The sequence below is a fragment of the Amblyomma maculatum genome, chromosome 2 (genome assembly GCF_055883805.1).
Source record: "Amblyomma maculatum isolate TAMU_Amacu chromosome 2, ASM5588380v1, whole genome shotgun sequence".
In the NCBI taxonomy this organism is placed as follows: Eukaryota; Metazoa; Arthropoda; class Arachnida; order Ixodida; family Ixodidae; genus Amblyomma; species Amblyomma maculatum.
Window position 1 is genome coordinate 5,349,347 of NC_139345.1, and position 27,957 is coordinate 5,377,303.

At 44.9% G+C, this 27,957-nt stretch overlaps 1 protein-coding gene across 1 annotated transcript in view; it reads right to left on the reverse strand.

The window, feature by feature from the left end:
* Positions 1-333: 333 nt before the first annotated feature.
* LOC146197880 (neural cell adhesion molecule 1-like) overlaps positions 334-27,957 on the reverse strand; it is a 30,407-nt gene continuing 2,783 nt past the window's right edge. Inside the window, exons 2-8 of the mRNA XM_084593159.1 lie at positions 25,302-25,446; positions 23,089-23,382; positions 19,193-19,480; positions 5,401-5,712; positions 4,320-4,463; positions 3,625-3,652; positions 334-2,606 (exon numbers count right to left, since the gene is read on the reverse strand). Of these exons, the coding sequence (XP_084449285.1) occupies positions 2,429-2,606; positions 3,625-3,652; positions 4,320-4,463; positions 5,401-5,712; positions 19,193-19,480; positions 23,089-23,382; positions 25,302-25,446 (1,389 nt within the window). The 3' untranslated portion in view covers positions 334-2,428. The remainder of the gene's footprint in view (positions 2,607-3,624; positions 3,653-4,319; positions 4,464-5,400; positions 5,713-19,192; positions 19,481-23,088; positions 23,383-25,301; positions 25,447-27,957) is intronic.

Below are 27,957 nucleotides of genomic sequence, written 5' to 3' on the forward strand. Positions count from 1 at the left end.
TATATGTATGCAATATGTATAGACCCATTTATCCTTATAATATTTTTTTTTTTTTTTTGCGTTTACCACACTGACCATCAATACGAGACTCGCAATTGAAGTGTAATGAGATAATTTCGATGAAGAAGCCACAATGAGAGTTGCGCGTCGTACAAAATATAGATTGTAATATGTACAGACGTGTACGGAGTGTGTCGTGCGCCCATAATTCTCACGTACATAACAGCATCCACCGCAACAAGTTCAATGCGACACTCACTTTTCTGTCTCCCCGAATCTAGGTATATCACCCTGAGCCCTCAAGAGCGAACAGAGAGAAACGTCGCAGGCCCCTATCGCTGCGGTTTCGTGAAATGCAGTTTACCCGCTATTCTGAGTTTAATAGCACACACGCCCCATTCGACGCACAACGCCTTCCCGGCGGCGTAGTAAATAATGACCTGCCCAGAAACCGCCTTTTATGAGAGTAAATTACGGAAACGGCGTTGCGAATGAGCTTGTTTGATGAGCAAGGTCGAGCACGTCCCACCTGGTAGCTCTCGTAGAGTGTGGGGGGTACATCACTCTAGCATGGCTACGCAAAGGTTCGTTAACACAATCAGCTTGAGATGGCGCTCGCGACGACGTTTTGCGAGGACGGAAAACCTGCGCGCCACTCGCTTTGCCTACGCGCACTCTAGACAGTGTATAGTGTCTCCCTAATCTTCTCTTTTTTCCCTCACCTCTCTCTCTTCTTGCAGCCTCATTTACCCTTCCCTCATTACGCAGTTCAGATGTCCGCGCCATAAGTGAGACAAGCGCCTTTCTTCTCTTTATAGCAGCTGCCCCTTCCATTTTGACCGTATTATTAATGCCCTGTTGCATCCTTCACCGCGGCTGAGGACCTCTTCATAGCCCATGGCCAAGCTGCACGGGTACGCACTATCTCGAGACCCGCATCTTACAACACCACGACTGCTAAGCACGATTAGGGCGAAGACTCAGGCAAATTATTTCCTATATTTCTTTTTCTTCGCACGAATGGCTACGCACTCAAGCACGTTTCACTTACCATCTACACTCGCTGTCCTCGCTTTCATGGTTTCCCATCAACACAGTTTTAACGCGATTGGTAGTGACGTAGACCGAGTAGCACACACAACCTGTCGATGATGATGTGACGTTTCGAGTTTTATGGGTTTTGTTATAAGCCTGCATGAGAGTCCTTGTACTCATCGTACTAACGTTACACGTTCATGATAACTATGCAAGCGAAGGGAGTTTCTTTCTTGGTTGTTTGGACGCATTCACTCCGAGTCCATGAAAAAAGAAAACGTCAGATATTTCTGTCAGTAGTCGCCGTCGAGCTAGCATTCCCGCGGCAATTACAATGATGGCGCGACCGAGCCCTAAGCAGCGTCTAAAACTTGAGACCCTGCGCCGTCCAGAGCACCGAATGAAAGGGAGCGTTCGCGCAAAACTAGCTGCAACGAGTCGAGAGTGCCACACTGTAAGAGTATTTGGGAAACCACGACGATTGGGGAGGATAGAGTCGGGTGTAGTGCTCACACCCGTCACGAGAAGAAGGGTTTTAAATGCCTATAGAACGAGCGTCGACAGACGCGCCTCTTAGCAAAGCTCAAGTACGTGAGTGTCTTTATAGGACGTATATCGTAAGGTGGATATATTCTTTGTTCTGGCATTCGCGTGCCTGCCTTGCGTCGACACAAGCGCGCAAGCTGTACCCTCCCACAGCACCTATTGTTCTCTTTTCTTTCTTGAATATTTTTTTTGGCATCATGTCAGTCATTCGCGCACCAAAACAGAGTTTTACCTCGTAGTCGTTCCAAAGAAGGACACAAGCACGCACTCTCGAAGGTTATAACCACAACAGGAACGTGCCGCACATTTTCACGCACCGTCACTTTGGTTCGATCACGACCATGGTTGTCGATGCAGTGGGAATTACCAGTGGCTCCTGCTTGTCACTTGACACGGTCACTGTTAGGGAGCAGGAAGCCACAAAGTGCTACACGATGCTAGCAGTCCCTACGGCGCGGTTGTTGTCTCGAGAACTTCAGCCACGTCAACGTTCCCGTCAACAGCAGCACCAAAGACTTAGAACCATCGAAGTACTCCACGAACTTCGGCGCCTATTATATCGCAGAGAATCGGTATTTGCTGCATTCTGGACGTGGTTCCGCGAGTCGCTTCTTGGACTGTGTCATCATCGGAAGTGGCTTGGTACCTTTCCTTATGCATGACTAGGTTCCGTTTGCCAACGCTTTCTCTTTCCCCAAAAGCCCTCAGACGTCTCTTCCCAGAGAGGAGCGACGCTTCACGAGGTGCCGCTGCTCGCAGCGCCGCATTGCGGAGCGGCGCCGCTGCCAAACGTGGTCATGCAGGGAGTTGCCTTGCTGCTACTGCTTGTGGGGAGCACGTCCGGATATCAGAAGTCCACAATCTTTTGGCGACAGAAGTAAGGGGTGTGGTTCACATTGGTGATGTAGTCGGCATGGAACGGCGGCTTGGTCGGCGACGTCTCCAGTACCGTGGGACGAAGCTCGTCGCCTTCGACGCAGTTGAAGGTTGTCATGTTCACTGAACCGTCGCAGGGACGAGGAGACCTGTGAGCCACAAACCAGAAAAGCAAACGCCTTTTTATGCCTTCGGGTTTCAAGTAGGCCGTGCCTCGAGTGACACAGAAAAGAGCAATCTAATTTTAATGCTGTAACATCAGCTGCCGCACAAAGTTGATAAATATATTTAATAAAACAAGTTCATTATCTGGTGCACGCTTATGCACTGCAAAGCATTAGAGATTGGAAAATGACAGACAGAATGAAAGCGGACATACATACGACAAGCACGCAAGCAAGAAGCGAACGATGGCACGCAAGCAAGAAGCGAATGGGTGCCCGTGTTCGCGCAGATACCAAGCAATAGAAAGAAATAAACATATTTTGATATCTATGCAAGATGCTAAGTGTCGGCAATGGAGAAGTTTCCATTTTGTTTTACTGCAACGTTCACACAACGCTGATCAGGGATTTTTATTTATTTCAACTTCGGAAGCAGAAGCACATGTGGTCGGGGAAGTAGGTATTTGAGCATGACGACGAATGAAAATCAAGCGCACAGTGACTTGTGCTGCACCATGCGCATTTATGGAAGCTGTCGGAATCAATAAATTCTTTAAAACGCCGAGAGAGACCAGTGACTCATCAGTGATTCATCAGTGATTCGTCATGATGAGGGGTATGGGGGGCTATCCCTAGTATCCGAAACAGCCCAGAGATGACTCCATTTTGATGCGGATTATGGCGAATAGCAGTGAAATTCTGTGCCCTGGTGTCACCTGGACGCGCATACACTCAAAGTACATAAGCACATTTTCCAAGGTGCATTCCCAATTAACTGCTGCTTCGTTTTTCTTTCATGAGCGACAATCTACTTTTTTTCCCATGTTCCCTTTTCCCATTATGCAGGTAACCAACTATATATATTCTCAGTTCTGCTATTACTTATTAGGCCACCTTAACGCCGTTCTCATTTTCTTGTGGCGGCGGAAAAGGAAGGCCTTTCGAGAAGCACTGAAAATCCTGGTAGAACAGTGAAAGAGAATAGGAAGGTTTAAGTACTTACATTTTCCCGTTTTGCACTATTTTGTCACCTGGAAGAGAAGGAAAAAGAACAAATGTTCACAGATATGAAGAACAAACGAGTCCCCATCATTGTGTCATCACCTGATCATAGGTAAGTTAAAGGCGCTGGCAAACACAGAGCAGGATGCGATGGCTATTCTCTAGATGAACACAATCGCAGTGATAAGCTTGTTTAGAGCGAGGCCTGATATGTGGGTTGGTAGCCTAAACTATCGCCTCATGCCCTTATAGGCGGAGCTTAAGTGTCGCCCATATTGTTTCTTCCCATTTCTTAATTCTATGGGTCTGCAGGCTTTGGGGGTTATCTTTGTGACACTTGTTCGACACCGCAGTAGCTCTCCGCGCCTCACGAATCTCACGCATCACATATTGGCAGGGCACTGAATTTCAGTTTCTACGCAAATAACCTCACCTACATTACGCGCCGGATTACCAGACCATTATCCCTGCTATAAATACAGCGTGGTCTACACACTAATAGACAGTTGGACTATATCCATATTGAAATCTCCGGATTTCTGTCTTAAATAACAGGTCGAAACAACCCGTTTTTATGATAGAACTCACTTCTGTGGCTTACTCTTTTAAGAACGTGTTGGTACCCCTCTCGCCAGTTTTGTGCCACAGTGGGAATGGTTTCTACAAGGAGGGGTTGATGCAGTCCAGTTCTCTCACCGGTGTTGGCCTTCAAGCGCTGCTTCTTCGTCCGACAGCGTGCTATGATGAGAAGCAGGAAGAGAAGGAACACGGCGGCAAAGGTGACGGCGATCAAGATGACGACGAGCGAGTTGCTCTGCTCGCAGCCGCTCCATTCACTCCCTGCGATCATGGTGCAAAACAAAAGTAATACGACCAATTTTATCTGTTTAGATTCAAGTCGGGAATATGCATGAGCATTTCATGAACGCCATCACCCTGTGGAAAAAGAAACCGACAAAACCGGGTAAAAAAAAAAAACGGATAATATACTCCTTAGTTCTGTCGTAATTTCAGACTTTTCTGATTGTCTATAGAAGTTTTCTCTAGTTCATGCTTTTTCTGGTAATTTTTTGCAGCCTATGGTTCTGTAGTTATAAACCGTACAACTTTGTTGTTGTAACAACTCAAATTCTCATATTACTAAAGAAATGTTTGTTGTCTGCAAAGGTTTTCCGTCATAAACCACACCAGCGTTTTGTTCTGACAATAAACAACTACCTGCAATTTTGTGTACTGGGTAGCATTCGCTGCTTACTTATTGTTAGAATCCTTCACGCTTTTCACGGCTGCAAATTTCGATCATTATTTTCCTCCTGCAATGTGGCTAATGCACTCCTACCAATAGCAACAGGTTCTATGAAGCAAGCTCTAACCGCGTAGCTCAATAAAAAAGAAGCGAGTTTTCCTAAAGAGGACAGACGCGGTCTCGATTCTGAACTCTCTGACCAGGTGTAGTTTCATAGAGTTCTTGCGTGATTAGTTACACCAGGCAATCCTTGCCGCTCCGGCTTTTCAAAATGAGAGGGAAGTATTAACGGAACGTGTCAAGGACATGGCACCGCAGCTAAAGGCCAAGTACGAAAGACAAGCTAAACGCTATAGATAGCTAGACGCTAGAAGCGTTTAGATTGCTGGACGCTTGTCTATCTAGCTATGTAGCTAGATAGACAACTTGAACACTAGATAGAAAGCTAATCGAAATGTACAGCCAGGTTAGACGCTCAATATGCTCCCACTAGAAGAGCTTGGCCGAGTAAAACAGGCAGGATGTGCGTACCGTGGCGCGTGGTGCCGTCCCAGTATCTGTCAGCCGCCTCGGCACGCAGCAGTACGGGCTGCGAACGGCCCATCTCGTTCACAGCGTACAGCACGAGCACGTAGTTGAGGCCCGCGGGGACGCCCTGTACCCAGAAGGCCGGTCGGTCGGCGCTTAGGTTGGCCAGCAGTCGGTGGCAGGAGATGTCGTGCACCTCCAAGCTGTACATCTGGCGCAGGCCCCCGCCGCCGCTGGGATCCTCGCGGCATTCGGCCAGGAAGGCATCCTCCGTCTGGTTGCTCAGCGTGCAGTTGTACGGCGCTTTGGGTGGACCTGCACACAGTAGATAGGGTGAGGCGACATGCTCGGCTATAGTCGATAGCGGAACTTGGCACACAAACAATCGCTGATGACTACTAATAGACGTTAGTACTCGGCTTTTCTAGGTACGATTTAAACAAAAAAAATAATGACCTGCCTCTATTGTCGGCATTCTTTTGTACAAAGTCGTGTTTAAATACACCAGTATTGGTAGAACCCGGCATACTTTCTCTTGGGCTGCTAATTCAACCGATCATGCAGACATTTAAAAGCAGTCAAGGCACTACACTGTTGCTTGGTAGCCGAGTTAAGGCACGAACGTACAGGTACGGACATACGTAAACGGAGCAGCACGCTTTTTCGTTAAAATTAAAATCAAGCTATCTGCACTGGAGGTAAGAAAACAATAGTTGTCCAAGAGAAAGGGCACTGGCATCTACAACCGATTCGCATGTGTCTAGAATGCCAGTTTCAATTATAAAACCTTTGAAAGAAATGATAGAAGGAAAACGCGCGCTCCGTTTACTTTCGTCCGCACCGTTACATGCCGCCTTTCATTAGCAGGAGCTCGTCACTAAAGCTAGCACCGCGAATCACTACACGCTCTCAAGTGCTCACTGTCAAAAGCCAAAAATAAAGTTCACAAGACGGAACAACGGAGACACGACCGCCTGGAACCTTCAGAAAACGACGGCACATTTCCGCCAGCAGACAAGGAGAGCTGCATGGAGTGTATCGAGTCTCCTTTGATGCATCGTTTTCTCATCACTGACTATTCCCCACATTCATCATTCATTCGGAGGCTGTCGGAGGCACGAGTGGAACTCAAACGACCGCTTAGCATACTTCAAAAAGGACATATATAATTCCCTGCTACCAATCGTTTCGCCATCATTTACTTGACGATTTTTATAAGTGCACAACCAGCCATCTCACACCCTGATACAACCATTGCTCATGTCTTGCTCAGCGCGCCTTTCTCTAGTGCTACAGAAACAGGACAAGTATGATCACTTTTGTTTGGGCCTCACAACAAGACGCGAACAGATGGCATATCCTGTTTGAAATCCAGACAAAAGAAGGAATGGACGGTTAATGCGAAACTATTGCTACGGGCGAGGATGACGCAGAACAGAGCAGTGGTGTGGGCAGGAGCGCTCGCTCTAGGCTCGCTTCCATTCTTAAAATCCATCTTACCACTCATTTCCCTGCGTTTCCGCTTCGTAACATTTCGAGTAGCCTGCGAGTATACGTCCATCCTCTAATATCCTGGCCTTCGAGGTTCGGTACCCTGCGTCTGCTTGGATCATTTGCCGCATGTTGCTGGTGTGCATCGACCGGCTCTGCCTCAGCATGCTGGTCCCGACACGATCTCTCCGTTCTCCTCCTCTCGTAGCGTCCCAAAACATGACCACAAGACACGATGAAAGGCAAATGACCCGACCCGGAGTATCCCATCGACACCTTAAGACACGGCCACAAGGTTCGACGAACTGAAGACACTACCAAAGGACTGGACCGCACCGACACGAGACACCCCCACACGCGAGGACAAATCACCTTCTCATGCTGTTGGATGCGTTCCTGATGCTAAGACATCGGATCTTTGCGATGGTCCGGAAGCTTCATAGACCAGTCTTCTTTTGGGGATCATCGTGGTGGCAAGCGGTCGCCTTCCTTCTATTCAATATTCATCAATCAAGTTTCGCCAATCAGCATGCCATGCATCTGATTCCCGATCAGGATGATAGCTGGGCGGCACCGCTTTCCCAAACAAATGTTTTTTACTACTAATACTCAATACTACTAATACTCAGTACTCGGTGGCCCTGGGTATTAATTGTTACGTACGAAGAAGACGAACAAATGAGTAGATGCTTTGGCAAGAGCGTTTGTGCTATGCCCGCTCCCATTATTATATAAAGAAACATTTAATCGCCATCCAACATGCCTGTTCTTCAAAAGCTTGCTGCTCTGTAATAATATGTTAGAGATGGTTCATAATAGTAGCGCAGTGGACTTAAATGGTATAAAGCGAAACGAAAATCCAGCAGGCCATCTAATAACCAAAAAGAACACTTCAATAGTCCCGAGCATCTAGGTAAAAATGCTAAACAAGCTTGGTAAAAATTTCGTATTGTGCGGCAGCCTCGACGCAAATTTACTGAGCTCAGTTTTTTGTTTTTCAAATGCCACACAGACGGCTGAAAATTATCAAAATATTCAGCTTCACTCGCCTATTACTTCGGTATGGATATTGCGCGAACCCGGAAAAACTTCTTCTGGCTAGTTACACTGGGTAACGTTGCTTTATACCCCTAGAGCAATTATGTTTCATATGTTTAGGAACCTTCAGGCGAAGAAACTTCTAGGCGCGAGTTAAAAGGACCCAAGAGAGGCCGAGATAAAAGGATTACATGGTGCCAAAACGGCAAGAATGTTTTTTTCTGCGGCAGCCGGGACTGCCATTAATTTGTGGCCCACTAAAGTGCTTCAGTCAGCTCATGAAACAAGTGCAAGCTACTTAATGGTTAGTCAACTACCGCAACAAGAGAAGGAATCTGGCCATTCGGGTGTGTGCATCAACAGCTTGAAGAGGGAGAGAATGAGAACTCTGTGACCTAACAAGTTCCACCAGAAAGCACTCGAAGATTAACTGCGGCACTTCAGATATTTGTATTCGCGTGGAAGCCTCAAGACGAATCCCACAAGAAAGCGACCAAATGTGGATGGAAAGAAGAAGTCTCCAAGAAAGATTAAGGTATGGAAGTGCACATGAGGTGAGACGCACGGCATAACATTTGCAACGCACGCGCAACAGGGTTAACCGAGTAAAGTTGGCACAAAAAAAGCAGCAGCGATTAACTTTCTTTTTGCTTCATAGCTCTTCAGATATCGTTTGAAGCCTTCACCTCATACTTTCACGCAGCAAAAAGAAGATTGAGTGAAGTATGGCCCAAATTTTCAGAAAAAAAATGTGAGTAAAAAAGGACATACGAAGGATAATTATAATAATGATTGAATATTCAGGGGAACCCCCAAGACGGAGCAGATTTGTAATAAAAGAGTAACTACTCATTGACATCCACCCAGACGCAGCCATACGACAACGAAGGAAAGCTATACAGCTTTCTCTGAAACTTCGCAGCTAAAGGAAAAATTCGTCCTGATCCGAGAATTATTTTGGTGATTCTAGTTTGCATTGTGCGACCCACGTATGAAATATGCTTCCAGCTGGCATTGTTTGTTTTCAACTTTTGCTTATAATGCTAGCCATAAGTAAAATCCCTAATAGACATAACTGATGGCAAAAGCAAAAAGCGAAAACAAAACAATCACATACAGAAATCATAAGGCGACTCGCGGTTAAATTGACGGATCGAAAGCTCGTTCACCAAAACTCTATTTTCATTTCCGCAGTTGGAGACAACACATAAATGTTTAGCATCTCCCCGCCTCTCTACCCTCTCGCGCGGATAAGAAGGAAAAGGTATAAAAGGAAAGAATTCGCACAGAAAAGGCAACAAAATGTACTAACCGCACAGAAAAGAAACTAGTGCCCCAATCAACTTTGTCATCTCCGATTACGGGAACGTTCCATCTTCGACACAGCGTGGCAATTTGCGAACCAGCTCGCAATTTTCAGCCAAGCATCAGACACGCCGCGGAACGACCGCGTGTTGCACGCAGTCTGGTTTACGGGATGATAAAGTGGCTTCTTTGAGAGCGCGTTTAACGGACTACCGCCATGCTGTTTGAAATGGCCTCCTCCAGCGAGTAAACAAATGCCAGGAAAGGAAGCAAGTTCCTGCAAGGGACTTATTTGCCTCCGAGGGGTGGTCAGATCAAAAAGCTTCTCGATAGGCGGTAAAAATAAAAAATAAAAAGAAACAATAAACTATGAAAACTAGCAAAGGAGTTCGGTGGAGTTGGATATACGCAGGGAAGGTATATAAAGAAAGCAGCTCGGCGGCTGCCTCGGAGCGCGCAGTAGTGTCCGGAATGATTTGTCGAACAGAACACTTGCAGTCGTATATTAAAGCTGGCTAAAAGATTGCAAGGTGAAATAACGGAGCGAGGAAAAAAGAAAACTCTGCCGTTTCTTAATACAGACATTACCGCGGACAACCGGATACAGTGGTGTCAGCTGACATAAACGTAAAGGTGGTCATCCATCTGGCCTTTCTTCCCTACTTTCCTAGCTGACATTGAGCGATGGCGCAAAAGGTTTATTTACAGTGACAAGGCTTCTGGGTTCCGGTACGCGTCTGTTGCGAACACACACTTGTATGCCTAGGGGAACTGATAGGAAAGCAAAAACAGAAAGAAAAAAACAAGCCATGGAATTGTCCCAGAAACGGTGTCCCATTTTTGTTAGTGGATCCAATAAAAGAAACAACTGAGATAACGTCAGCATTAGTTGTGTACTCATTCGTCTACAGAAAGAAATGCAAGGCTTTAGAATCACGTTGGAGCGACGTGGCTTTGGAAAAGCTAATCACGCGAACAGGCTTCTCTTTCCCGCAATATTTGCTGGCTTCTGTTCATAGGATAAAAGGCGTGCATTGTTAAAAGGTTGTTCACTTGGAATTTCATAAATTAAAAGATTTCACACATTACTACTGTTTGCTTCACGCACTGCTTTTTTTCCTTTTTTTTCGAGGTTAGGTAGCTATTGATTCAGGAGTGTAGATAATCGAGTCGGCTAAGCATAATACTATGATAAAAAACGGCATTCGCTGCATTGTGTGGTTAAGATTCCAACCAAATTGGATTTTCCTGAAATATTTCTAAAGCCATAATGGGAAGCTTTTAAATATAGCAGCTTGCAAGCACAGGTAGCAAGTAGATAATTCAACACCTCAGCTTACCTCAAACTAAGTGTCCGACACGTGCCCCATTTCGGGCAGCTAAATATAGAATAGCAGAATAGAGATCGCAGTCCTAGGAAAAGGCTCCATTTACACACTGTTTTAATTTTTATCACACTCTTATAGACTCTTATTTTGAAACCATGTCAACGAAGGTGTTTAGAAATACAACGGGGTGGCGACGTACCCACCAAATTTTGTCCCGTAATTTATTTGATCCACCATGCAGTCCTGGGTACTTTTCGTAAAGGTGTAAAACTGCACTTAAATATGTATAACTCAGCAAACGTTACAATGCTAAGTAACAGTATGCTCATTTTACGAAGAGGAAATAAGGTTTTTGCCAGCGAAAGCCAGAATAGCCCCCTCCCGAAAAGAAAAAAATGTATGAATATAAAACTTATGGCACCTAGCTACTCTACTTCTTGCAGCTCTATCGCGACACTGCATCTTTACACATGAAGGAGAGCACCTTTGCTTTCTCCAGGAGAAGCATAATCGCGCTAGTATTGAAGGGTGGCGCACAGAGATTTCCTTTTGTCTTCAGAGACTGATCGTCTTGTTTCATGTCTTCTTTAAAAACAGGCAGCGACGCCAAAGGGACAATGCTCTTCGTTTCGTAATGAGCGCCCTCATTTCGCAGTTGAATTGCACTCCTCAATTTGTCTCACTTGACACCCCTGTTGAGCACAATCTCAAAAAAGAGTGACATACACGGTTTATTTTCTTGCTGCGCCTTGATGTTCCCACTCAAATTATGTGTTCCGTCATATTTGTCCTGCCCCTTCAACACGTTCCGTAGCTATGTTAGACAACGCCAATATTTCGTCACCCGGAACACTACTTTTTTTTCTACTTTTATGAGCTTACTTTGGAATTTTAAGGTTTGGTTATTCAGGAACAGCGTTAATATTGCTGTTATTTTTATTTGCCTATTATTTCTCTCCCTGTCTCTTCTGTTTCCGCTTCCTTTCCTACACCTGCCAGCAGGAGATAGGTCTCCTAACTCAGTACGAATGCGCCTTTTCTATCAACACCTGCCGGTAGAACGTAGGAGCTTGAAGCTTGGTTACGGCATGCAGTGTGGTATAGTCCTACCTCGGTTTAATTTGAAGGATTAATGAATAAGGAAGGCCGTGCAATCCTCTCAACGCGAAAAAAAAAAAAGAAAGAGGGGAGGGGGGTTCAGCTATTCAACGCTGCTGAACCGAATGTGGAGCGTTGGCTCAAATCATGAGAGCTTCAGAATCAATAGGCCCACTAGCCGAATTTAAATTGAGCTGGAACCACAATTGGTCGCGGACTTGGCATGTTTTCTTAGTATATGTATCCGAAGGGATTGTCTTTAAAATCGTAGTGGAAGCGGGCGGTGGCGATATGCATACGACGATTTTTCGGGCGCTGGCTGCTAGCGTTAATTCTGATTGAGCTTAGCTTACAGCGCGGAAGCTTGATCAAGCATTGTCAGACACGATGTGCTGTGGTTTACTCCTCCTTAACTGCCCGCGAACGTCAAGTATAATGCAGCTGAAGCACTGGTTTTTACGCGCGCGACTGCTCCATGGCTGTCTGCGAATCGCAAGGGCACCACATCCATGTCTTGACGACAGGAAGATGTCGGCGCTGGCTGCTAGCGTTAATTCTGATTGAGCTTAGCTTACAGCGCGGAAGCTTGATCAAGCATTGTCAGACACGATGTGCTGTGGTTTACTCCTCCTTAACTGCCCGCGAACGTCAAGTATAATGCAGCTGAAGCACTGGTTTTTACGCGCGCGACTGCTCCATGGCTGTCTGCGAATCGCAAGGGCACCACATCCATGTCTTGACGACAGGAAGATGTCAAAGGAATTTTGAATGGGGAGGTCTCAGGAGGCGAGCTAGATGGGCAGCGGTGGCGGTAGAGGGAAAGGGTTGGCAGGGAACTGAAATGGTTCCCAGAGATTGCACAGTGAAATACTGAACAAGCGGAAGTTCTTTTATTGCCATTCATAATAATTTAGGATAAAGAATGTAGTGTGTCAAACAAAGTATATGTTAATAAAACCTCAGTGCGCAATTTTTTTTTATCACTTTTAGGACCGCTGCGTGTATTTGGTTGCAGAGATGATTAACAAAGAACATAAGCAATTCTTTCGGCAAACATGCCTGCAGAGAGTTCATTGTAATAACATAAAGAAAGACCGGGCGATAAAAAATACCACTTGGCTGCGCTCATACGTTATCCTGATGCGCCGCCGCTCTCGAACGCGTTTTGAAAGAAGGAAACGCATCTGCTGACAGTGCCAAAGTGAGCGGTAGCCGCACGGTGCGACGAGTTGCAAGTAGTACAATAACGTAAGCAGAGGGTGCCCTGGCCTATGAGACTTTACTGATTATCTTTCAGTTTTTTTTTTATTCGTCTCACAGTTGAAGAAAAGCTACGTGTCAATTGGCTGCCGATGATCTTCCCATCATTAAACGAGATGTCGAATGTCCTGTCGCAGTTTCAAGACAATGCAGACAGCACTGTCGGTCGCTTACGTTGAGGCTTGTGATCGCGCACGCTTAGACATTTAAAACCAGTATGGTAGCGGCACAACACGGTGGCGACAGAGCGCAATAGAGCGTTTTTTTTTTTTCTTATTTCACCGACTTTAGTTCACTGCTAAAAAGAAAAATGTCACATAGGAGACAGGAGACATGTTGGGATAAAATAAACTGGACCTTTCTTTTTTATTCGTTCTTCCTACTGAATATCAAAACGTAAGTGACCCTAAAGCAAACATTCAAAACATTGCACGCCTATACTTGGGTAATTAGCACAGTAAGCGGAATGTAAATCTATTTTCTGGGGCGTAACATGGGCGGGCACAAATATGTATTTAGTTCACGCAGCCGCAGTGCACCGGCATTTTAAGCATTTGCTTTAACTTAAATGAACCGGGTTAAGTGGAGAAATATGGGAGAGGCCTTCGCCCTGCAGTGGGTATAATCAGGCTGATGATGATGATGATGATGATGATGATGATGATGATGATGATGATGATGATGATGATGATGAAAATCTTCCCTTTCGGTTAATAGATTAAGAAATTACGCAGGCGTCTAGTGGATGCAGCTAACACAGGGCCGGGATAATTGTAGGAGTATGGGAGAGGCTTCACCCTGGAGTGGGTATACTCCGACTGATGAGGATGATTATGAAGTGAATAAAGCTGCGTATGTTAAAGACACACGACTCAGCTTGGACGTTCGAAATTTAGAAGAAAATCTCAGCTACATGTATAGCGGGCGCATCTGGCAGGTATGCCAAGTGAACCAACCAAATCCATCCAAACTTGAAAAGTTCCTGAAGTCCTATCACAAGAAAGCCAACTTAGGATCGTTAGACGTCACCTGCTCAAGTCGCCATCATACCTTACGTTCACCAGAGATAACTGAATCAAAACAGCTAGCATTTAATTATTGAGTTCAAGAAGCAACTGGCAATGCAGAAGTTGTAGATAGTTTTGCAAAGAATATGAGTGCGATGTTTGCAGCAATATACGTTTTGCGTAGCTTTACTTACTGGCTTTAATTCAAAGATATCACGTGGCCAGCTACTGGCTAGCATATCTGTCCCAGTTCACATGCAGTTTCTGTGGGAAGAGCGTTTCAGAGCAAAGCATATTTTGTTCTCGTAGATGCAACTCGTGACATGAAGTGCCACTGATGTCCTATGGGAAATCTGTTTGCTTATTGCGTGTGTTATCTTTTAAAGCATATGTGAAAGCCACATTACTTAAATTGTAGTTGTAGGGTTACCTACAACTTACGTATAGACATTTTTGCTTTTTGAGCTAATGTTTAAAAAGTTAAGTGTAGTATACAAACAGGTAAACCTTGGAGAACAAAAAAACATCGTAAACTAGAGCACGCAACTCTGTTCTCGCTCGGTTTCATCGGGCATGGGTGCACCGCTTTCCTTATAGACTTGGATAGATTTTTCTGGGAACTGAAACCCAAACAAATGCGAAAAAAGGCAAAGCAGGTCACTAGAAGCCAAAAAAAAAGGAAGACTGCCATACTTTTGCGGTGTGTGATCTTCTCAATCTTTCCCCAAGAGACAAAAATATTGGAAACGGGGAAAACAGGATAACGAGAAGAAGAAAGCAAATAGATGTAGACGAGCAAGGGCCAGGCGCGCGTGGCGCATTGGCTGCTGGCAGACCAGGCTAATAGCCCGGCGGGAAAGTCGATGATCCACTAAAAGCAGTCCGTTGTTAGCGGCGATGGTGAGACGCTCTGTCTCCGTTCCTGCCAACCTTGCTCCTCTTTTGCCTCTAACGGCACTGCCACATCCATATGCGTACAGTACATGGCATCATTTCCATTGCACCGCTGTGTCATATCTCCCGCAGCAGACCCAAGGTTTGAGGAAGGCCCGCCGTTGTTCAGTCTCCTTCTCGCTGCCTCTCCGAGTCGGTCGCCGGACCCGAGGGCCCTGGAGGCGAGGTCTGCCACCCGAGAGTCAACTATCGCGAGACGGATGAGCGCTATTTGGACAACGCGGCTGCGCATGCCATCACTAGGCAAAGCCGATCCAGTCACAGAACGGCGGCAGTGACTGAGAGGGAGACAGAGAGGTACTGAGCTGTCCGAGGTGCAAGCGATGACAGCCAAGTCAAGAAAGAAGAACGAGATAAAAATAACTCTGGACAACGAGTTGGCGCTGTTCCATCAAAGCTGTCGGCGACTGCTGCCAGCTTGGCCTCGCCCGTTCGGTTAAGAAGGCAGTTAACGAAAGAGCCGTAATTAGCGCTAACTGAGCGTACAGAAAGGCCACCGTTTCTCAAGCAGCGCTTTTCGCCGTCGTCTACGCGGCGGCTGGCCCGTTGGGAAAATAAAGGGGAAGAGGGGGAGGGATAAGGGAAGCGGGAGTTGCTAGTGCACGTCGATCATTTCGCGAGTTCGCACGTTGCAGCAGGCAGTCAGAGCTGTCGTGTGCTTGATTGCCTCCCCTTTCGCTCGCTTTCTATATCTCGTTCTGAGGCATTCTTAGAAAAATAAGTGTCGATTTGTCAATTTCTCTCTCTCATACACTTAATCACACACACTCACGCAGACGCGCCTGCACGCACGAACATACACGAAGTGCTTTCACCATCCAGGAAAGCACGCACACGCTCACTGACACGCACATTCGTGTGCACGTGTGCATCACTTCTGCTCCCTTGAAGGCGAAAGTCTGGTATGAGCGAGTGAATATTTATAAGCGCTCAAGCTTTCTTCCCTCCTTATTTGATGCCGATTATTCCAGGGCTTCGTTGGCCGAGTTGTTACTTCATCGAGGGTGCGGGCCGTAATGTTGCCGCCCGAGTTCCTGGCTGAATCGAACGCTGCGTCCAGTGCGACCCCATTCCCGGCGCCTTGCTGCCGGCGCTCGAAGGCAATGATGGAACGAGCCACCCAGTGTAGGTGCGTTGCGAATCGAAATTGCGCGCTTACTTACCAACGAATGAGTTCAGTGCATCAATAAAATTGCTGCACGCTCGTGGCATCAGGCAGCTGAGGTAAACATGTGTTTCGCCAGTGCGTATACACGAAAGAGAAGAAATAATAGGAAAGAGAGAGTCGTGACGGTTGTTCCCTTTCATCGTGCTAGCAAAAATGAAGAATTGCTGAAAATGCGCTTTTCTTTCTCTGATGTATTTAATTGCGACCTATTGTTTTAGGATTTATATTTTGCCTACTGTCAAGGGGACCTTCCCCTCTACTTTTCTCGACAGGTCGATAACACTGTGCACATTATTAAAATAATGTACGTCGGCACTACTGCGGGTGCACTGCACTTTTCTACCGAGAAACCCAGGCGTTACGCTAATCACCTGCCATTCTCGGTACGTCAGGTAAGGTCATGCTATTGGTATTGGAAGCGTACAGTATCGCCTTCCATTATTAGGCGCAACCATTTCCGTCTCCCCTTTTTTTACAGTGCAGCACATATGCGCCCGTTCAACGGTTGTGCAGCATCGCCGTTTGCGCTGGTGTAGCTGAACGAAATAGTCACGAGCTAAAGGCCCCGCCATCCGCCGCAAGTGGGAGGACTGGAGGTACTTCATCCACTGGTTTAAATAAAAAGGTTTACACGCACGCACGCACGCACGCACACACGCGCACACTCTCTCTCTGTCTCTCTCTCTCTCTCTCTCTCTCAGAATAATAGAAAGAAGAACCGTGAGCTGCTGCTGAACGAGCTGCCCGAGCCGAGGATCAGTACCGCCGATGCCATAATACGATATGCACGGAACCGTAGCAACTGCTCAGCGCCGTCACCAAGATGTCAATGCCGTTCTTGCCCCCGAAGCACAACTTCTGAGAGGACCCTGCAGGCCGCCGCTGAGGCACAAGATCACCGTCGCCGTCGAGATGACCCTTGATACTCCAACTGCTTATAGTAACATTATTAACCAGCGGCTTAACGAATTGTACTAACTAATGGCTGTTTGCACCGCCAAGAGGACTCTGCCATTCGCACCGCAGAAGCTAAAGAGTCGCACTGAAATGCTGCGTTAGGGAACATCGTAATCATTCTCATAATTTGTATTCACAAAGGAATAGAAGCAGCCCAATACTACAGAGTTAAATCAGGTCATGAGTAGAGAAAGCGAACACTTAATTAGTTTCGTTGTGAAACAGAAAACATCGAGTGTATACTTTCTATGGCAATGAGTGAAAATATTTTTGCAGCAAAGGAGTGTATAAATGGGACTGCGGTACGAGTTTTGGAGGAGATTTCGTATATTCGATTAGTAGTTAAACCAACAGCTATATTCCAGCATTGCTCCCATTTTAAAGAACCATATATATTTCACGTGAACAACAAACAGGTACCACTTGTTACGCCCGTCACCACGTGACCGATGACAACATAATATAAAGGTTTTAATTATGCTACTTTTTGAATAAACTGCTTCACTGATGCAGTAGCACCATATGCCGCATTTTGAATGAAATTATTTCCGAGAAATTACGCTGCTTCTTTACCGTCTAATCTTTGAAACTGTGGCCATTCATATATGCAGCCTGTCGGCAATCTGCTTTGGCGTATGTGGCGGTAGCGACAGGAAGAACAACAATAATTACCCTGGCAAATAACAAATGTTTCCCCAATAAACAACCTGCATACTACTTCAGCTATGGCCATCTTGCCCCATCAAACTGTGTGACCTCCACTACACGTTTCTCGTGCTGTACCAACTGCTTCTTGTTTATACATTCGCAGAGTGCATTGCCTATCTACATTGACGTTCTCCTAAGTTTTTCTAAGAAGTTTCTAACTCACATTGCTTATTTGTTAAAATGTGATCCATATACTATTAAGATCCGTAAGAAAACGCATCAAAAAAATTGAAATTCCGTTTCCTACTCCACACGGAGTAAAATCTACGTGAGCACTAGGCATCAGGAAAAAGATATTTCTTCGGACGAAAATACTTGTGACAATACAGCGCATTCAGAATTCAACCCTAATAAATATGACGCTGCCTTTCTGCCGTTACAGGCAATGCTTAGCGAAAAAAGAACGAAGGAAGGAGTAATGATGAACTAACTGGCCTCTTGACAATTATGCCGAAGGCATGAAGAAGCTTATCTGTCAAAATTTATCGCTATAACACTAGAGTCGACGTCTCGAAAAAAAGCAGGCATGTGTTATGAAATTCCATAATGGCTTCAAGCAGGTCATATGAAATATTGATGTCCTAAACATCTTGATAAATAATTTTTTACTAATCAGGCTAAATCATCTCATCTTCCAGCATTAATAAGTCGACAGGCTATATGTAACATTACAAGGCCACATCAAGCTATCAACCAACGACCAGGGAAGCGTCATCACAATCTCACAGAGGCTTGAAGACAAAATAACATGCTGTATCAAGTTGAGCTTTTGAAACCAGCACATGAGCTTTAGAAATAATGTAGTATTAAATTTTGTATAATTTCGATCACTAGGGCACCTTTGAGGATTAGATCCAAGGAAAAAAAGCAATATTTAGCGGATGCTTATGAGTCTTTAACTCGAATGATCCACTCGTACCTAGTTTGAGTACGATAAAGATTTCGAAATTGAGCTTGTGTGTCCTTCGTCTTGATCTGTCAGTTGTGTGCGTGATTTCTGCACACGAGAAAATATGGAAGTAACGAAACAATGGTCCAGTGCTTATTGCGTCCATCCCTTATACGGGAAGTGCGGGGCTAGTATGTCGGAGGTGTGAATTCTTACCACTGGCTCTCCGAAGGTACAGTTTTACAAACGGGTGCCGCTTGGTGAGACTGCGGGCACCGACGACCAAGGCGTTAAACAGAAGGCAGAGTTAAGAGCAGCTAAAGCTATCAGATGAGAGGCAGATAATAGAATGCGGAATGAAAGATTGCTAACCGGAAGAGCGTTGTTGTTCGACACACTGCACTATAATTAAAAGGGCACAATTACACAGCGGGCATTGAATACCCTCAACACTGAGCCCTCTGAGTACCCTCTATGGAGCGTACTGAGTGCCCTGCACAAGAGGGAGATGAAAGACGTGGCATAAAAGCGAGAAGCAGGAAAAATTTAGGAGGAAGAGCCCGAGGTAGAGACATGCACGCGGCGAACTAACCTATGGGAACGATCTGGAATCGGCAGGGTTCCTTCTGGCGGCCAATCTTGTTGACGGCCCAGCAGAGGAGAGTGCCGTAGTCGGCCTTATCTCGCGGCACGTACGAGGCAATGCTGCGGCTCCCTTCGGACACAAAAGTCTGCAGCTCGTGGCTGCGCAGGCTGCCGTTGAAGGCCCAGTGGAAGCTGACGGCCGACGGGTGTGCATCAACGTCGCATGACACTTGCAACATCTCGTGAGCCGCCGCAGGGTACACGACCCGCTGCCGCAGGGAGCACACCGGAGAATCTGCACGGAAACAAGCGAGAGGGTCATGCATGTCAGGGCTTCGCAGAAGGTGCCCAGTAGAAAGTGTACGCCTAAAGTTGGTAAGGAAAGTGATTCTCGAAGGAAATCTTCTAGGAATATTAAGAAACTTATATTGCAAACAATTTTTTTTCAGGCTTGTCGGCTCATAAATTTTGAGGAAAGACAAAACTTGTCCTGAATAGCCAGACAAGAAACATGTATGACTTTCAAATTCAAAAAGAAAAAGGGGTTTGAAGTCAATCAACAAGTGGTTGGCGAAGAAAGAACAAACTTTATTAAAGGTTAGTAGCATTTATAGCGGCTGGCTTGTCACGTCACCGCAGCTACTCCTGATAACATGTGGCTTGGCCAGTACCTCAATCAGGTAAGCACGTGTGCCTGCTTCACAACAGGATTCACGTGTTTTTTAGGCATTAAATTTTTCTGAGGTATAGTGTGCTCGGAGAAAAAAGTTATTCCGACGCTGTCCCATATTCATGTCGTCTCCTAATGATGCCAGCAATTGTAGCGTAATTGTCGTTCACAGTAGTAGTGATCCAAGACGCCAGATACATTTACTAAAGCTACAGCTGTTATGGCAATATGCGCGATTCTGCAGCCTCGTTGGCGTAGCAAGCGGGAGAAATAAGAACCTTAGGACAGATGCGTAACTTGCTTCAGGGCAGGTACGTGCGCCGCTGGCACCTATTTGCATCTAGGATGCCGCGCAGTTACACAACAAAAGGCGCATTTGCCCCAGTAAATAGAATTTGAGCACAATAGTGTACGGTATAGTACGGCCACCAAGGTAATAAGCTCCCGTTGCTTTATTCCCTCTTGTTCAACCTCGTTTTCATCGCAGTCTAGTCATCCTAGCATAATTGCTGTGCGATGCCGCTAAATTATGTAATAGTTACCGCTCATTCGCTCGCTGCAAGCGCACGGTAACAGAGGTCAGTTTCTAGCACTGCGGCATCCCGTAAAGTTTTGCTGCCTTCTTTATTGAGTGCTTCCGAAAAAAAAAAGCGAAATAATGGAGATATAATACGCACGAACTTACAACAGGTTGCGGCCTCACATTCATTAAACTGAGTAATTGGCATCGGCGTGTACGCCATTCAGACGAATGTGATCTACTTTGGAAGTACTTAGAAAGTGATATATGGCAACAATGCCATTACTAAGCATCAGGGGTTGGTTTTACATCTATTCGTAGCGTTGCGCGGAACAAGGGAAACAAAACCCTCAACCAATTGTCTCCAACGCGTTTTAATTACTACCATTTCGGTGTCGTTTCCCACACCCTTCTATACGAGCCATTGTTACCTATTGGCGTCGAAAGGGCGGTATACCTCGCGTCGAAATGAAAGCTCGGTTGTTGCCCGCGAATCCTGTTCGCAACAAGTTCAACGGTGATTCAAAGTTTAATTCAAACGTGATAGATGAGAAGCTGCAGTTATGATCAAAGGGAGAGGGAAATTTTCATATTGGAGGAGTGAGCGAAACAGAGCAGTTTATTTTTGCGGTTAATCAAATGCGGAGTAGGCGCGCTAGCATTGCTTCACGATGTTAAGCTATAGCAAATGGGATCACTTCAGCCATGGCGACACTGACACTAAATAAGGCTCAGAAGTCTCCTTCACCCCGTATTGACACGTACGCGCTGTGCTCAAGTCAGTGCTCTCCACGGTTACAGCTCACGGCGCAGCCCTTTCTCCTCCCATTTTCAAGGTTATGGTCAGAAGACCAAGCTGAGAAACATTGGCAGAAAGAGTGTGGCGACAATATGCGTATGCATTATGCCACTAGCGAACGACCGCCTGTTCGACGAGTTGTTCAGTACTGAGACAACCCTTGGCGGGCGTCGTGCTTTGTATAGAACTTTTTATTTTTACCATACCCCTACCTGTCCTGCCGCCCTGTTGCTCCCCTCATTTATTTCCTCCCTCTGTTACCGATTGCCTTTGCCTCCGCCAAAGCAGCTCAGGTGAATCGCAACGCGATGGCAGATGTCGCAGCTGGCACAATTATTTTCTCACTTTTAATTATTTTTTGATGCCAGTTGATGATGATTGAAAGAGACAGCGGCGCGTTGTCTCCAGTTTAACGAACGCAGGGAATCCTCGATGAGCGTCCTTTTTCGCTCAGTATGAAAAAGAAACAATCCGGCTGTTGTTCCACTCGCCGCTTCCATGGCTTGACAACGGCATGGACAACATAACCCTGTGGCGAGTGTGAAGCCATTCATTATTAAATCACAGAAGAGGTGGGGGCAACTTTTATGTCAAGGGTCTGTGAGTTTTGAATATAAATATTTATGCTAACTGTAATGAATAAGTGTTCATCATCATCATCATCATCATCATCATCATCATCATCATCATCAGCCTGATTATACCCACTGCAGGGCGAAGGCCTCTCCCATATTTCTCCACTTAACCCGGTTCTGTGCTAGCTGCATCCACTTGACCCCTGCGAACTTCTTAATCTCATCCGCCCACCTAACTTTCTGCCGCCCCCTGCTACGCTTTCCTTCCCTTGGAATCCAGTTTGTTACCCTCAGCGACCATCGGTTATCCTCTCTTCGCACTACATGTCCTGCCCATGTCCATTTCTTCTTCTTAATTTCTACTAGAATGTCGGTAACTTGAGTTATTTCTCTGACCCACTCTGCACGCTTTCTATCTCTTAATGTTACCCCTACCATTTTTCGTTCCATAGCCCTCTGGGTTGTCCTCAACTTAAGTAGAACTCTCTTGGTTAGCCTCCACGTTTCAGCCCCATAGGTGAGTACAGGCAAGATGCAACTGTTGTATACTTTCCTCTTGAGCGATACCGGTAAGCTGCTAGTCATAATCTGCGAGTGCTTGCCAAATGCGCTCCATCCCAATCGTATTCTTCTTGTTATTTCCTTTTCGTGGTCCGGGTCTGCGGTTACTACCTGTCCTAAGTAGACATATTCGCCAACTACTTCCAGTATTTCGCTACCTAATGTAAACTGCTGTTCCTTCCCGAGGCTGTTGAACATTACCTTAGTCTTCTGCATATTGATTTTCAAGCCTACCTTTCTACTTTTCCTGTCTAGGTCATCAATCATTATTTGCAGTTCATACCCCGAGTTGCTTAGCAAGTGTTATTTGTTGCATTTATTTAATTGCTGGTATTACGATGAGAAAAATCTTCGCAATCTGCGGCCACCTGGTCAACATCCCAGGCACAGAACCAATTTTTCTGTCGTGCCCTTTTTATCTATTTGCAAATGTTGAACTTTGAACACCTTCTATTAGTTTCCCTAGATATGACGTGCGAAAACATTATCGTTGTTGTGCGATCTTAAAATACTCGACAAAATTCATTCGTGTAAACAACATTCAATTGAAAAATTACGCGTTTCCAGAATTCTGTAAACAACAGCCGTGGAAACAAGCAAAAACGCTTGTTAAAGAAGTGTACACAAAGTATTGCACGGGCGTCGTCGGAAATTCTTGAGACGTCCAGCAGACCACAAAGGCAGGCCAGACCAGAAACACCGGAAGAGTCACCACAGAAATCAGACCAGGACAGAAACGAGGCCAGAACAGCAAACCAGAAAGGCAGGAGGTACTGACACTGCACTTTCAGTTGAAGCTCGTTGCTGACAGACTCGCCCTCGGTGTTGATGGCCACGCACGTGTAGCGTCCCGCGTTCAACCTCTGGATGGCCTGGAACACGAGCGACTGGTTGCTCGTGATGACCTTGGCCGCAGGGTCCGAGTGAACGTCCTGGCTGCCCTCGAAACGCCAGATGACCTCGCTCACGCGCGGATTTGCATCGATACTGCACTCCAGGTACACGTCCTGTCCCTCGTAAATCTCCTCCAACCGCAGTCGCTTGCCCAGCTGGAGGGTGACCAGTGGCTTGTCTGCGCAGGTGTCATATAAAGAAGTGTGACCCATGAAAGCTATTCGCACAAGTCGCAAGATTTGTCGCCCCTCGGTATCGAGATTTGTTAAGCATTGATCCTGGATAAGCTGCCTACAGGTTATTCAAAAAATGCGCGTGAATTCAAGGTTCAAGTTCCACTACAAAGAAGGGTTGAACAAGCGGCAATAGTGCAGTTCGATTTTTAACGCGAAAGCCTTTCCATTCTCATGGTGAAAATTTTGCTTTCGCGAGATTTTTCACGATATTTCGCGAGATGCTGCAATATGTGTCAACAGGACGTCACAATAGGCTGTGACGTCGACATAATATCCCCTATCTGGTAGGTTAGGCCTTCATTCTCGTATGTCGATGAGAGGATCCTGAGACGCAGATGTGAGACGAAGAAGCCAAAGAAAAGAAAAATAAATGAAAATATGACAAGTGCAAAAACAAACAAGATAGAGGTAGAAGAGAAGATGTAGAGAGATGCCACAGAGGAAAGGTTATCGCTATTGAGCTCTTAAGCGAAGCTAAGTGCGACCTTGTAATTTTTTCTTCTTTCTTGGATGTATTAGGAGGGGGATGTGTGCCTCTTGCAGTAGTAGGGTTGAGCTGGGATTGAGAAGTATCAGATTCCGCACACACGTGGCACGTCAGCCGCATTGTAGCCACTATCTGGTTGCTTTTGTTAGAGCACTGCATACGGAAGCTGCCCCACTAAGTAATCAAACTGTCTTCTGTGCCTCCGCGCTCAACATGGTACGATCCTACTTTAAGTGTACGGAGAAACCTTTTAAGAAATGCAGGGCTGGGAATCTGTGAGAGTACTCTGTATATATCAGAGATTGAATGGCATGCCGTCAATGATCCCTGCATCCATAAGATTTTGGGCCTATCCGGTTCAAGGGTATTCTACAATGCGAGCGCTAGACTAAAGGAGAATCCTGTAGAAATGGAGCTTATAACTGATGTTTACCACATTGACCTTTCACTGATCATATTGATACGGGGCAGAAGGCTTTTATTTATTTATTTATTTATTTATTTATTTATTTATTTATTTATTTATTTATTTATTTATTTATTTATTTATTTATTTATTTATTTATTTATTTATTTATTTATTTATTTATTTATTTATTTATTTGATACAGCATCATTCGGCATTACAGAGGGGAAGGCGGGGGGTTACACACACAAAAGAAACGCATACAGCACACTTCAGAATGCAATAAAAGTACAAGACCCAGTCACATACAGGAAGAAAAAAAACTCAATTGATCTCGTATATGAATTTCAGATCAGTTAAAGAGAGACGGGAGTACTTTTTCATCCCTGCAGCGTGATGACATTATATCTAGCAGGAAATGGAAACTCATGTGAGCGCGCACAAAATAAAAAGAACAAAGCTGTCATTACGTTTATTCGCGACCTAGAAACCTATGTCAGCAGTGAAACGAAACCCATGTCAAAAAAGAAAAACTACTACAAAGTGGACATACATCATGCATACGCAAGCGTTGATAATATTAAGAAAACAAGTCGTCGCATCTAGTCGCGACCAACAAACATCAGAACAAAAAAAAAGGGGGGGGGGGGGGGGAGAGCTGAGTCAATTTAGAGCCGTTGAACCATTTAACGAAGAGAAAAAAGCGTCACTAGATGTGTAGGCAAAACGAACGAGGAAGGGAAGCGGTTCGATTGCCGAATTTTCCCTACCATAAGTTTACGGAGACACGCGTGCGACCAATTGTTCTTACTCTGATGATTAATCGGCTGCTGGGAAGTGGCCAGTGGAGTAAACGACGAAATTACCGGTGTGTATCAGCAGGAAAAGAGAACGTAAGTGTTGTGTACGATACGGAGCATGGAGCCTGTGTCATGTAAGATTTGCGTGGTGAAAAAATTTCGACTCACAGTGTACATCAAGACTGTAGGAGGCCTCGATGAAACTTCCTACGATGTTCGGGTTTTCGGCCACACATCGGAGTCGCTTGCCGTTATCTTCTCTTGTAGGAGTGTAGGCGACCACGGAAAAGACACGGTTTCCGATCGGCATCACCTGCGGGCGCCACAACACGAAGAAAGAGCAGTGAATACAGCAATTTTGAATCTTAATCTAGCAGCGCAGATGCTTGAAAACAAAAACAGTATCCCACACTGGAGCATGACAAGATTTGAACAGCACACTTGCCAGGCAGGTCTACAAAGTCCAGAGCGAGTTACTGTCACATTGAAGAGCCTCTTTAGGACAAATAGAAGAAGGAATTACAAGGGCTGAGAAAAGACCAAGCACAGTGTTTCTGGTCCTCTGGGGAATCGCATATGTCAAGAATTCACTGAGCCACCTAAAAGAGGCCAAACGGAGTACGACGTTAGGGAGCTTATACATACACAAGCCAGCAAGAGATAAACAAACTGCAAGAAAAAAAATTCAATGCCTTTTTCTTATACCAGCATAACTACGTTAAGCTATGTATCAAGAAGTAATCCCTCCCTTACTTCATGACTATGTCACTCCTAAGATAGAGCTATTCAAAAGTAAATTAGTTCATTGACTATTTCAATTTAATTTTCAAAAATAAAAAATAAGGACCCACAAGAAATTTATGACTTAAATAGAAACATTCGTTACGAAGAGGCTGAAATGGTAAACAAACGAGCCTGAAAATTGGTTAAAATGAGTAAATCGATATATGCAGTTTTCAATTGTATTCTTGTTTTCTGCACTGAGAGTTCGAAAGACGACTGTTTGCCTCAATGTGTTAATGATAGTGCTCAACCTTGGCCGTTTTTGCAGGTAAGCATGCTGGTTTTTAAAGTATGATAACTTTCTGTGCCTAATAATGAGAGGTCTCGAAATAGCTGACAGGCTAACTTTCTTCGCACAGTTCTCGTCATTCTACATTTTTTCTGTGCTCATAGTTAAGGGTAGTTATTGTACGTTGAACTAGGAAGTAAACTGAGGGGTCATATGACGCCTATAATTATTCCTCAGTCATCAGTAACGGCCAAAATTATATATATATATATATATATATATATATATAGCATTTAAAGAAGCCAGCAGTCTACGAGTGCAAGGCAAACGTCGGTGTTTTTTTGTTATCTTTATACTGTTGACATTTACAGGAATTCGTCTTATGGTGATTTTTGGAATAAAGAGCAATCAATGTAAAGCGAGAGGAAAAACAACTCGCCGATATATATATATATATATATATATATATATATATATATATATATATATATATATATATATATATATATATATATATATATATATATATATATATATATATATATATATATATATATATTGTTCAGAGCACCTAGATTTATCTATGACTGCTTCACAGTTTGAAAGGGTTCATAGATTAGGCAAATTCAAAACTGATAGGCACAGACCAATCATTGCCAAGATGACCTTCTTTAAAGACAAGCAGAACATCCTTTCAAATGGCCACAAATTGAAGGACTCCAGTTTTGCAATCCGTGAGGATTTTTATGCGTATGACATATGCGTATGACCGAGCCACTGATTCGGTCATATTAGTATCACCATAGCTAGGCAATGCACCTAGATTGCGTGATTGTCCTCAGTCCACGTCATGCCCCCAGGCTCCGACGCTGTCCCTTTCATTTTCTAATATCCGAAGCTTGATGCCTAAACGTGATCATCTCTGCTCTTTTTTGCAAGACAGTGAATCTGATATAGTTGCTTTAACTGAAACTTGGTTGCACACCGGTATCAAAGACAATGAAATCTTTCCAGACGCCCATGCTTACAATATCTACAGACATGACCGTGCAGATAAAAGAGGGGGTGGGGTGCTTCTTGGTATTAAAAAAACGTTACCATCCACTGCTATCAATTCTAACTCAGACCTCGAAATAGTTTGGGTTGCCTGCAAAACTATATCTTCGAATTTACTTTTTGGAGTGTGTTACCATCCGCCCGATTGTGTGACTGCTTTCATTCATGATCTTCGGTCTAGCATTGCTGCCGCTGTCGAACACAGTTCACCTAGCAACATCTACTTGTTGGGTGATTTTAATTTTCCTGAAATAGATTGGCTTCTTTGTCTTCAACTAGTCATGCTGCAACAAAATTCATCAACCTAACACTAGATTTCAATTTATTTCAAGTGATTAGCCAGAATACGCGTGGTTCTAACATTCTTGATTTAGCTCTATCCACTGCTCCCGATACCATAGGGCCGGTTATGTATCTTGACGGATTTAGCGATCATAAGATGTTGCAGTTTGATATTCTAGTTCCGAGCTTGTTTGCAGGTATTACAACTAAAAAAATTAGAGATTGTAGTAAAGCACGATATGATGAAATTAACACGGAACTTGCCTCATTTTTCAATGAGGTGTTTTTCCCGCTAAGGAACGAACGATCTACCGAAGAAAACTGGTTGCTCTTCAAACACAAACTATCTGCACTGATAGAGAAACATGTTCCTCTGATTACAATAGCTAATGACATAAAAAATCCATGGTTCAACAAGACCCTCCGTCGATTACGGAATAAAAAGATGCGCCTATACAGAATAGCTAGATCTGC